The 13,462-nt window shown below is 40.8% G+C and overlaps 1 protein-coding gene across 1 annotated transcript in view; it reads left to right on the top strand.

Moving 5' to 3' along the window:
- Nucleotides 1-233: 233 nt before the first annotated feature.
- MGAT4D (MGAT4 family member D) overlaps nucleotides 234-13,462 on the top strand; it is a 73,812-nt gene continuing 60,583 nt past the window's right edge. Inside the window, exon 1 of the mRNA XM_046656768.1 lies at nucleotides 234-327. Coding sequence (XP_046512724.1) covers nucleotides 234-327 — 94 coding nt within the window. The remainder of the gene's footprint in view (nucleotides 328-13,462) is intronic.

Genomic DNA, 13,462 nt, shown 5'->3' with positions numbered 1-13,462 from the left:
CAGGATTCTAAGAGCTGAGCCACACACAGGAGGCAAAGGGTGCAGAAGTTCTGCCAGAAGAGAGCCCCCCAAGGGTGGGTGTGCTGGGGTCCCCAGCGACCCGGTGGGGAGGGGGGCGCACGGGCGCGCGCGTCCAGGGCGCAGGCGCCGCGCGTGCTCATCCTCGGCGGCGTGGGTGCTGCTCGTCGCCTCCATCGGCTCCGCTGCCGGCTGTCTCCTACCCAGCCAGCTCCATGAGGACCAAGCAAGTGAACTTCCTGATCGCGTTCGCAGCGGTAGTGCTCTTCAGCTTCTCCTGCTTCTGCATCTCTAGGATGACTCAAACCAGTAAGCCGCGGGTGGCTCCTCTCGCCTCCTTTCCCGCCTCCCTGGCTTCGGGGCTTCGGGATGCTGGGGCGGCTGGATGGGAAGGGAGGCGACGTGGGAACCTGGCTGCTGTCACCCGGTCTCGTCTTTGGGGCTTTACAGATGTAGCCCGCCACGCCTTTGTCCCGCCAGCGGTTAAGCTGTAACGGGTGCCCCTGGTCCACCGGGGTGGTGGTGACCTCGGCAGGCGCGCGCGCTAACGGATCAGCCTGCGGGCGCTCCTGGTCCTCCCAGGCGTCTGCGGGCTCCTTTCCCTCCAAAGGTTCAAGGGTCCAATCTGCGCACAGCTTTCCTGCCACCCCGCTACCCCCAGGCGTCGTCTTCTCCATGGTTTCCAGAAACATGTGAATGTCTGACTTCAAGAACTCCTTACAAGAACTCCTTACACAGTCAACAGCTTTCCTCTTTCGTGTTCTACGTTACGTTATTGAGCCACGCTTCAAGGCTCCCTCAAGTATTTTTTAATATCTTAATTTTTTTTAACTTTAATTTTTTTTTCCTTTTTCTCCCCAAAGCCCCCTGGTACATAGTTGTGCATTTTTAGTTGTGGGTGTTTCTAGTTGTGGCATGTGGGATGCCGCCTCAGCATGGCTTGATGAGCAGTGCCATGTCCGCGCCCAGGATTCGACCCACGAAACACTGGGCAGAGCGCCCGAACTTAACCACTCCGCCAGGGGCTGGCCCCCTCCCTCAAATATTTTTTGCGAAGCTGAAAAGATATGAGATGGAGAGAGACATAATCGATGATTTAGAGCACTGGTTTAGCCCCTGAACTTTCTCAGATGTACCATGCAGCTTGCGTTACCACTTTGAAACACACCACGGTTTTCATTTATTGTTGTCTGTAGAGTTGCCAACTTAGCATATAAAAATAGAGGATGCCCAGTTAAATTAGAATTTCAGATAAACAAGGAATAAGTTTTTAGTATAAAAATTGCGTGGGATATGTTTATACTAAAACAGCATTGTTTATCTTAAATTCAAATTTAGCTAGGCTTCTTATATTTTATCTGTCAACTCTAGCCCATGGTGTAACATTTTAGCATTCATAGTTGAATTTTGAATTTAAGATTTAAGAATCCTGTAAATATAATAACTCAGCCTTCCAAGATTGTCCTTCTGTGGTTTTTGGGTTAAATTTTCATTCTTCTTCTTAAACACATTTATGATTCATGGTGCACACAAAGCAATCTTACAAAAGTAATAATGTCAAGGATCAAATTTGGAAGTGGCTTTAGTCCTGTAATTAATGTTTATGTCCTCTAATTACTGTTAAAATTATGTTTTAGTCATCTGGTTAATACTAAATTTTGTTATGGACATACATCAACATTGTACCACATTTGTTTCAAAGATTAGAAGTGTATATTTATCTGAATTATACTACTAATCTTTAATCATTTTATATACTTTCACTCTTCTTCATTTTCTTTAAAGAAAATTATCCAAATGTGTTTTTATTTATTTCAGAACAATAAACCACGAGTACTTTTATAACAAAAAATAAGCAATTACTCATAATTAGAAAGCAAAATATAAACTTATAGTATTTTTGAACTGCAATTTAGATTGGTAACCTCAGAAGGCATTTTAATACAGTTAATATTCTTATGATGAAACTGTAGACTTTGAGATATACACAACGATTTTTATGTTTTCTAGTTTTGACCAAGAAAAAAGTTTGGTTCTGTGAAGTGTTCATATTCCCATCGTTCATATGTTCAAGTTCAGAAAATGAGATTGTTCTTGAGAATGCACTACTCTTAAAAGAGCAGATAAAACAGGCTTTTCATTTTCTATGTGTTTCTGTGGAACGTAGCTCTAAAATAATTAGGAAATCAATCCTAGTACTATAATGAGATGTTCTTACATAAACAAAAGAAAACACAGTCTTCATGTAGTTTTTGAAGTAGTAATTTTTATAAAACACTGAAGATAGTCACAATATTTTAAAAACCTGACCTATAGTTATAATTCTTATCAATGAAAATTTGGGAATATTTATTAGAAACATAGCCACCACCTAGTGCTTTATTCTTTTCCCCTTTAAAAATTAGTTTTTATGGGGCCAGCCCCGTGGCCGAGTGAAGTTCACATGCTCCGCCTCGGCGGCCCAGGCTTTCAACAGTTCGGATCCTGGGCGTGGACATGGCACTGCTCATTTGGCCACTATGAGGCAGCGGCCCACATTCCACAACTAGAAGGACTCACAACTAAAAAATAGACAACTATGTTCTGGGGGGATTTGGGGGAGAAAAAGCAGAAAAAAAAAAAAAGCTTGGCAGCAGTTGTCAGCTCAGGTGCCAATCTTTAAAAAAAAATTAGTTAATTTTTATGTGTAGATAACCTTTTTGTTTCTTTCTGTGAGCTCATGATATTAATAATTAATTTGTTCAACAAATAAGCAAGTTCCATGAGGAGAGAAATTTGTTTTTCTGTTTTTGCCTGTTTGGTTCACTGCTGTGTCCCAGACCCAGGAGAATGCCTAGTGTGTGATAGGTATGCTAAATATTTTTGAAGAAATGAATAGTTGAATGAATGAGTGAATGAATGAATTTAGTAATTACCTACTCACGTTGTAGGAACTACGCAAAGTTTTAAAAACCCCTTACTTTCATGGAGCTTACATTCTGATTAGGGGAAATGAACAACAAACATGAATGATATAGTTGCTGTGTGATGTCAGGTATTGGCAGGGCCGGGGCAGAGGGAGTGCTATTTTGGTTACGGTTGTCAGAGAAGGATTCTCTGAGAAAGGCATATTTGAGTAGATTTCTGAATGAAGTGAGGAGGCATTTTGTGTGGGTATCTCGGGGAAGGGTTTTCCAGGCAATGAGAAAAACAAGAGCAAAGGCCCTGTGATGGAATCAGCTTGATAAGATGGAGAAACAGCCAGGAGGCCAATGTGAGCAAGGAGGAGAGTCACAGAAGGATGAGATGGCGGAGACCATAGTAAGAACTATGACTTTTATTCTGAGTGAGCTAGGAAGCCTTGCAGGCATTTTTTAAAGAGGAGTGATATGATGGCACGTATGTATTTAAATGATTGTTGGGTGTGGGCTATGAAAGAAAGAGAAGAATCGTAGAATGCTCCAAGCATTTTTGCCTACACCAGGCTTTCTCAACCTTAGCACTGTTGATATTGAGGCTGCAAAATTCTTTTTCTGGGGGGCTATCTCGTACATTGTAGAATGTTTAACAGCATCCCTAGACTTTATCCACTAGATGCCAGCAGCAACACTCCCTCTCCAGTGTGACAATGTCTCCAAGACATTACCAAACGTCCCCTGGGAGGCGTAATGCCCCTGGTTGAGAGCCACCAGTTTATTTTTTATTTTTTTTAAATTTTATCTTTTTTTTGTGAGGAAGGTTGGCTCTGAGCTAATCTCTTGCCAACCTTCTTCTATTTTATGTGGGATGCTGCCACAACATGGCTTGATGAGTGGTGCTAAGTCTGCGCCTGGGATCCAAACCTTCAAACCCTGGGCCACCCAAGTGGAGTGTGCGAACTTAACCACTATAAGAGCCACCAGTTTAAACAAGTGAAGAAAGGGAGTTGCCATGTAGTGGAATAGTGAAGCCTGCAGGAGGAGCAGATTTGAGGGGTAAAATCAATATTTCTGTTAAGAATAAGGTGCTCATTAGACATCTAGTGACAGTGTTGTATAGGCAATTGGATATATCATTTTGGGTCAGGATTGGAGATATAAATTTGAAAGCTGTCAGCGGATAGTGTTTAAAGCCAATGAGATTGGATGAGATCATGTTGAGAGCGGGTGTAGATAATGAAAAGTTCCAAAGAGTGAGCTGGGGAATTCCAATATTTCAAAGTCAAAGAAGAACTAGGAAGCTGAGAGAGCTGAGCCAAGAAAGTATTTCAAGAAGAGTTTAACACTGTCAAAAAATGCTGATAAAGTTCCCTAGTGCAGTCATAAAAGGCCACTGCACTCATAATCTTTAAAGTCATCGTCACCACATTATTGGGGAATACAGCAGCCACTTGATCTCCAGGGCCTCAATTTGAGTAGGTGCTTCATGTCAGTCAACCGCAGATGATAATTTAGATAAGCATTTTGCCAGTGCCTCTCATGGACCTCCAGTATCACATCTTCTAGTGGGGTGTGGTGGGTATCCATGCAGTTAAGCCCAAGGAGGGCAGATAACCAATCCCAGATTCCCTCCCTTGAGAGTGTGTTTCCTGGGTAATGCAGCCACTCCAGGAGCCCCTAGCCATCTGTTAGCTACCTCCCTTGGAAAAGCCAGCACTTGGCCTGCCACTACCACTGACCTGGACCTGCTGCTGCTGCTGCCGCCACTGCCTGGACACTCCAGCAGGGGCTAGCAGTTGGGTGGGGGAACCACAAAAAGCAGCATGACTTCGCCTTTTTATACTCTCTAATCTGGCACAGCTGCCTCCCACTGGCACAATGTAATGAGAACACAACTGACAAGGGGATCTGGGACAAGGAACTGACTTCTGGTCTTGATCATACCAAAGAGATTGTAGAACGGCATATAAAGACTGAGTGTCAGCAGATGGGGTTTTTAGGAAGTCCAGGAACAAGCCAAGCTAAACTGCATATTATAAGGGACAGAAATAAATTGATAAAAACTGAATTCTAAAAAGCAAAGGAACAGTAAACATAATTCAGGAGAGCAGTAACATCAGCGAGATGGGGTAGAAAAGGAATCCACTGTAGGAAGCAAAGGCATTGGGTAATAGGCTAGTTGTCAGCATGGGTGATGGGTTACTCGTATGCATTTCATATTATGCTGCAGAGCTTACCTATGTATTACATGGTTTTCTTTTGTATGTATAACGTTTTTAAAAACTGAAAGAATTTGTACTCATAATGATGAGTGATAGGAGGCACACAGTACTCAGTTCTTGAGAATATAGAACAATCAGAATGCATTTTTACAAATGTCTTTAAATAAATGCTAATTTTTATATGCATATGTAATTGATTTATTACATACACACATATTACCTACATACGTAATTGATTTATTAAAGTGGTTAATTTGTCGGGATATAAATATGAACTTTTATTTTTCCAAAAGTTACCCATATGTGTTCTATCGAACGCCCTTCTCTGTTAGCCATAGAGGTTTCATAGCGATTTTTGTGTGATTATCTTGGAGAATGTCTTTATTATTAGAAAATTTGTGCTCAAGAGTTTAAGAAGGAAGTGTCATGATGTCTGCAACTTGATTTCAAATGCTTCAACAAAGATACAAGCCACAGACTGAATGTGCCGCCCCCCCCCCCCCCAAATTCTTATCTTGACACACAATCGCCTTCCGCCATGTGAGGACACAGTGAGAAATCTGAGGTCTGTGAACAGGATGCAGGTTCTCACTAGATATGGAATCTGCCCGTGTCTTGATCTTGGACTTTCTAGACTCCAGAACGCTGAGAAATAAATGTTGGTTGTTTAAGCCACCCAGTCTATGGTATTTCTGTCATGGCCGACTGAATAGACTAAGACGATAGATAAATAGAGAGCAAAACAGCAAAATGTTAACAATTATTGCATCTATGTGGAGGGTGTACCATTGTTCAGTGATTCCTTTTTTATTTCTGTATGTTTGAAAATAATCATAATGTAAAGTTGGGGAGGGGAAAAACTGAAATCCAGTTCCACAAAACGTCAGATATTGAGTGTATTTTTAAAATATGTATTACATGCTAAAGGACAAATTGCCTAATAAGGTAATCAAGAAAGGATAGGTTTTTGTCTTTGTCCTGCAAAACTTGGCTTAAGCTGCGTTTTCCTTCAGTGTTGAGTAGAAGAATAGGCTGAAGAAAAAATCACTACCTATTCTTTGAACCAGAAGCCACACCAAGAATTCTTCTTTGGATTGAAAGAGTTTAATATAGCCAGTATTTTTTTAATGGTACAAGAGGAATGTGGTCATTCAGAATGATACTGAAAACTTACTCTGTCTCTCTTTTGGTCACTTTTGGTTATTCAAACAGTCTCTTGTTTTTAAAGACCCTGTCCCATTCTTTTAAAAACTTTGCTCTGAGAGTCATTTCAAAGCTTTCTTCTCCTTTCCCCACTGGACAGGCTAGACTTGTTCGAGGAAAATTCAGTGGCCGGAGAAGAAGTGGTGTGTTCTTTCAGACCTTTCCCCCTTGTTTGGTGTAAAACTTCTCAAACCTTTGTGGCTTAAAACAATCATTTTGTTTAACTCTTGATTTAGTAATCAGGGACCCAGGAAGGACTCCGCTGGGCAGTTTGCCATCTGAGTGGCATCAGCTGGGCCCTTGGCACTGGAGACTCTCCTGAGATATCCTCCTCACTCTGGCATCTCTTATGTCTCCCCACGTGGTGGCTTGTCCTCCAAGGCTTCCCCACGTGGCCTGGCTTCTCGCAGCAGTGTGGTCTTAGTAAAGTTGTGCTTTTTGCAAGGCAACTCCCTTTCAAAAGGCAGGAAGTGGAAGCTGGCAGGCCAGTTAAAGACTCCACCCCAAACTGGCACTGCGTTCCTTCTGCTGTGGTCTACTAGGCAAAGCAGTCACAGGGCTCACCAGATCCCAGGGAGTGGAGACATCGACTTTACCTCTTGATGAGCGACTGGCAAGGGCACAGCAGAGCTGTTGTAGCCATCTTTGGAAAACAGAATCTGCTGCGTCCCTCCTCCCTCCTTGTGCTGTACCTCTATGGTGTCAGGGAAGGAGGTGGAGAGGCAGAGAGGGGTTTCTTTGTGTGACGGCAGCCTGAAGTTCCAATTTCTCGAGAAGGTGCTTGTGTATGGCAGACATCCAGTGCTGGCTCTTTGGTCGGGTTGTTTGTGGCTGCTCCCTGGTTAGAATATCCATCTCCTGCCTGAGCCCCTCCTCCCTCCCTCTGCCCTCACCACAGCCTCTTGCTGCTAGAACTTTCTTGCCTAGCAGGTGACCCTCTTCAGGTGCCTGCAGCATTCACTTGAGCTGCAGCAAACTCATGCATCTTTGCCACTTCTGCTGCATTCCTGCAGGCTACCTGGCAGATATTCCCTCTTGGCTTAGCAATTTCTCTCCCTCTCTCCTGCCCCTTTTCGTCTGGCAACATGAGACATTTTGCAGGTCCAGCACTTCAGTAAGTTTCAGGGTAGAAGTGCTCCCCAGCCCCTAACTTAGTGGAAGGAGGGCTCATTCTGGAGCACCTAAACTTTATGAGTGAATTTTTTGGGGTCTCTCTTTCTTTTCTTGGTGAAAGGCAAGTACCCTCCTCCCCATCCAAGTAGGAGATTATATATATAGATGTATATGTATGCCACGGGTATATGACCTTGTGGGAATATGCCTACAAAATGCCGTGGAAGAGAAATGGTGGGGACAGCAGATCCCAATGTGGCTCTAAGTCAGCAGAGTCAGGATCCAAGGGCTATTGGGCTATTCCAGACAGTAATTGAAATAGCTTGTGGAATTTGAAATACGTGTAGAACAACAATGCATGACAATTACAAGAAAAGGTAAGAGGGGGTAAATAGAGTTAAATGGTTTAAAGAAGTGAGAATGTTCGACTTTGTATTACACTATAATAAGTCAAGGATTCAAATGGAAATCTCTAGTCTAACCACTAAAATTATAGTAAAATAATGCATAACTATATCACTAATTATATTAAATGCTCCCAAAAGGAAATTAAAATATTTTCTTACTGGATAGAAAACAAAACCCAGTTGATGACGCTTACAAGAAACACATTTAAATTTTAAAAACATAGAAATGTTGGAAGAAAAAGGATTGAAAAATATATGCTAGCAAACCCGAGCTGAAAGAAAGTTGATGTAGCTATGTTAATATCAGCAAAGTAGACTCGAAGGCCAAGTGCAACATAAATGTTGAATAAACTAGAAAAACTTCATTAGCAATCAAGGAAATGCAAATTAAAAACATGAGATACCATTTCATTCCATTCAGAGTTTTTAAATTAGGAAATCAGAGGTTTGGGGAGAATATGGTACTGCAGGAATTAAAAACAGTCCCCTTAGTCGGGGAGAATTCATTCCATCACTTTCCTTATGAAACATGCATTTCCTTTGTCCCAGCAGCTCTGCTAAGAGGGCTGAAATTGATGTGCAGCCTTGCCCATGGCTCCTGGCCAACTTCTCTTCTCACTGATCAGTACTCATGCCATAAAGGTTGTTAAATATTTTAAATAACATCCCTACCACCAGATATATCCTAGGGAAACCCTTGAACATGTTTACTAGGAGACATGTACTAGAATATTATTGGTAGCATTTTTATAATTGTTCATCAACAGTAGAAGAGATAAAATGTTGTGGCATATTCAATACAGTGGTGTATTTTACGGCAGTAAAAATGAATGAACTAGAGCTTGGCTCATTACTATGGAGGAATCTCAAAAACACAAACTGAGCAAAAGCAGCAAATACAGAAGAATACATATAAGTTTTATTTATTAATATCTAAAACCAAATGCAAATCAGCTTGCAAACGTTGTAAAACCATAAAGAAAAGCAATGGATGATTAATACAAAATTCAGGATTCTGCTTACCTTGGGGTGGGGAAGAAGGGGAATTGGATGTTGGAAGGAAACTGATGGAATATCTAAGGCTGAGGGAGTACTGGGTTCCTGGATGTCCATTTTTATTATTGTCTTTTAAACTGTTTTATATACTCTTTGTAACGTCTGAAGTATATCACCACAAAACCTAACGCATAGGGGGCTACTCACAGGGAATTTAAAGGGCGTGGTACATGATGTGATTTGATTACTTTTGTGAGGGGAGTAATCTGAAATGTATTTTACCTTCTTAGTTTCATCTCCTACTAACTGCCTCAGATAGTCTTCTTTGGAACCATATTTGGGTACAAATAAATGAATAATAAATTGAAAGTGGCCTGCCAATACTTTAACTCCATGCCGTTTCCCCTTCTTTTTACCCCCTGAGTGAATTTCTTGCTTTCCTCTCAAAATGCCATATATTTCATCCTTACTCATATATGTTGTTTTCTTAGTCTAGAATGCCCTTCCCGGCCCTTTGCTGTATAGCAAAATTCTATGCATTCTTCAAATGCTCACATAGTCCCTCTTTTCTGAAACCTCTCCCACCTCCCTCCCCCACTCCTCAGTCCTCCTTAAGAGTTAATCATTCTTGCCTCCCTTTGCCTGGGGCACTTGAGGATAATTCTGTTTTAATGATTACATTATAATGAGTTGTTTAATTGCAGGTTCCTTTCCCCCATCACTTGCAGCCTAATTGTCAGTTAATTTAGAGCAGGAACCTGACTTTATTCATGTGTATTTACCAATCACATAGCACAGAGAGTGGCACATGGTAAGTATTAGTTGGAAGAAAGAATGACTGTCTCAGCATGCTTCTTGTTCTGGAGGTGTTGAGTGAATGAAATGAAGTGGAATGTCAGGTCATGACTACATTGTCTGGGACCTTGTATACTAAGGCGAGTGGTTTGGTCTTTGAATCTTCAGGAAGCGTTCAGGGAGCCATTTAAAGTCTTTGACAAAGGTTCAAGATTAAGCGTGGATTAGAGGTGAGAGACCAATTAAGAGGCAGTTATTGCTAGAGGCAATGAGGACCTGAACTATGGTGAAGTCAATGATGAGAAACATAAAACAATTAAAGAGGTCTGTACAGTGCTTCTCAAATTTTAACGTGCATACCAATCACCTATGAATCTTATTAAAACGCAGATTCTGGCCCAGTAGGTCTGGGATGAGGCCTGAGATGCTGCATTTCTAATCTGCTCACAGCTGGTGCCATCAACCTGTGCTGTCCAATATGGCAGCCCCTAATCACATGGCTGTCGAGCCCTTGAAATGTAGTTAGTGCAACTGAGGAAGTGAATTTTTAATTTAATTTTAAGTCATTTAAATTTAAATTTAAAAACTGAAGCGGTGCAAAACATTTCCCCATTAAGCTAAATTTTGCTGTTTTGGTATTACTACATTTCACTGTAACTGAAACAATTTAGCATCTGAATTAAGATGTACTGTGAGTGTAAAATACACTTGGGATTTAGAATACTTAGTATAAAAGAAGAGTGTAAACTATTCCAGTAATTATGTTTTTATGTTGGTTACATGTTGAAAAATATTTTAGGTATATTGGATTACATTCAATATGTTACAATTTCTTTTACTTGTTTCTTTTTACTTTTTAAAATATGGGTACTAGAAAATTCTAAATTACCAATGTGGCTTGCATTTTATTTCTACTGGAGAAAGTGCTTTAGGCCTTTGCTGTGAGAAGCAAAGGTCAGTGGTCCTTAGCATCTCACCTGGACCCTTTTTTATGGGTGGAAGTCACATTGGCCCATTGCACATGCGGACTAGTGTTTGTTTTCACAGTTTCGCCACGATGGACTCAAAACCTCAAATTATTGTTTATTTCAAACCTTTCCAAAATAGTGTCATAACATTTCATCCTCACAAAATACCTGAATCAATATGCAAGTAATATAAATATTTTAAATGGATTATTGATGAATTGAATTATCAGGAAGAATGGACAAGAATCAGATCCAAGACTAGGGATTATGTCCTTTAACATTTCTGTATGGTTGTTTCTACAAATACTACTTCCTCTAGAGAAAACTGTCCCTTTTCACATTTACCAAATTGATCCCTCAGGGACTGACTGACACTCTGGAAGCCCAGATACATTGCATCACCCGTGATATATCAACTCCAAACACTTGATCCATGTTGCAAAGAGAATATTACCTGGGGAACCGAATAATGTAGGGTTTTCCTGGTTAAACTGCATCTGCCTCTAAAATTTGAAGCATCCTCAAAGAGTACCCACTGTGTTTGAGATAGTTAGAGTTTTTTAATTAAAACATGATTCTGTTTAAGAATCTCTCAAATCAGTTCCTTTGCTGGCCAGTCCATTCGTTTGTTAATTTGTCCATTTCGTTCAGCACATGTTTGTGTAGGAGCTGTATGCTAGTCACTGTTTTAGGCATTAATGCTTTTTCCTTGCATTATTATATCTGAGATTTCTAATGTGAGGGTAAAATAGTAAGTAAACATCTAGAAACGTGTAAAGTAAAACATTGAGTGGTTATCTTCAAGCAGTGGAATTACAATGGATTATTATTTTTTTCTGTGCCTTTTTCTAAAATTTTAACCTAGGTATTGCTTCTCTAATCAGATGTTTGAATATTTTAGCACAGCTACCCAGGTTGGAAGCTGCTTTGTGTCCTCATTTTCTCTGGGCCATATGCTAGTTCCATTAAACAACAATGGTTTAGCATTTAAATAACGAGCTGGTGTAGAGATTTTCCTCCCTAACCTCATTCCAGTCTTTAGGTTACTTCCATCTTGTTGCTCCGCATCTATAGGGCGTTTTCTTTATCTGCATGATCCAGGATGGGTCACCCATATCTACATTCCACTAAAGGGACAGATAAAAAGAGGAAGGGAAAGACACACCCCTTCCCTTTAAGTGTCCAATCCAAAAGGTTCACTCAACAACTGCTCACATCATGCTGGATACAATGTACTCTCATGGCCAAATCAAAGGCAAGAGACTGAGAAATCAAGTATTTAGTTGGGCGACCTTGTACCCAGCTGAAAGTTCTACCACTATAAAATGGAAAAACGAGTCTTAGTGGATAACTCTGAATAGCTCCTAGAGCCTTCCAGGTGTAGAGGCTTAAGTAGATAGGAGTATCTCTTGAGTCCTGTCTTACCACAGAAACTGCATGGAGAAGGAAAGAGGGAAAGAGAGAGAAGGGTGAAGAGAGGAGAGCCCCACAAGAGTGACTGAAGAGAAAGGCTGTCTCTCTCTATCTCTCTCTACTCATCTTATTTGGGATCCTTTAAGACCTACAGTTGAGTGTCTGCCCTCCGCTTTGCCTTGCCCCATCTCTCAGCCTGTTCTCCTAAAGCTGGTGTGGAGGCCAGGAAACAGTGAACAGCAGCTAGGGAGAGGGGATGTGACAATAATTATCATTTACTATAAACGAGAACCTGTATTTCAGTAACTACGAACGATCAGAACAATAACAATAAAAATGAGACCGAGTTCTTCCCATTTAAATCTAATCATTTAGCACTTTTATTTCTACCTCTTTTATCTTCCCTCTTCAACTGCTTTCTGGTCTTTGCTACTTTAATCTAGAATTATAAAAGTTTTTAAAAATAATTTTCTTTACCCTGTACATCTTACTTTTAATTTTTTTGTCTTTATAGTCCATTTTGTAACCATTTTTACAATAATTATTTACATTTAAGTCTCTATATTGAATGGGTTTTATGTGTACCTCTGATACTTTTATACCACATTTTCTTTATTTTGAATTTCTTTATTTTGATGCCTCCCACAGTTATTTGGAAGACATTTTTTGAGTATATTTTTTCAAGAATGGTATGTAAGTACCATTTACATTTATGACAATGTTTTTCCATTGCTTTTACACGTGAATCAAAACGTATCTGGGTATAAAATTATTGGATTACAATAGTTTTTCCTTCTGATTACTTGTCCATCTTGCCCCTGTTGGTTTCCCTTCCACCTGTAGCCCTATAAGCTATACTGAGTCATCCAGAATTGCGGTCCAGCTGGCTTATTAAAGAAAGCTGAAAACCAGTTGCTACAGTGCCGTTTCTCAGGAACACCTTTTCTACCCTACCTGAGCCTCCCTCCCTCAAACCTCTACTCTAATACACACACACACACACACACAGAGACATCCTTTGTATGCTCCTGACTTCTTGGGGCTATCTCTTATCTTCCTGACTATGGCAGACACCACAGGTTGTCCATCCAGTATGCAACCCTAGATGCTCTTTTTTACTTACAGAACTGTGATTTTGTTTGGGCCAGCAACGCATTAGCTAAAATTACTTGATTTCCAAGACCGCAGCTAATTCAATAGGGAGCTCCATGTGCTCAGGATAAGACCTCACTCTCCCAGCCTCCATGCTTCCATCATCAGGGGGCAAGCGGGAGTCCCAGAGACCTTAATGCTCAGAGTAAGACCTCCAGCCCCGGCCCTCATCCGTCCATTGACAAGGCTCAAGAAGGAACTGCAGAGTTCCTTGTGCTCCTGACAAGATACACATTCCTCTCTCTTCCCATCACTCATAATCTCATCACCACCTTCTT

Source organism: Equus quagga, chromosome 3 (genome assembly GCF_021613505.1).
Source record: "Equus quagga isolate Etosha38 chromosome 3, UCLA_HA_Equagga_1.0, whole genome shotgun sequence".
NCBI classification, from domain to species: domain Eukaryota; kingdom Metazoa; phylum Chordata; class Mammalia; order Perissodactyla; family Equidae; genus Equus; species Equus quagga.
This window is presented reverse-complemented; position numbering and strand designations above follow the sequence as displayed.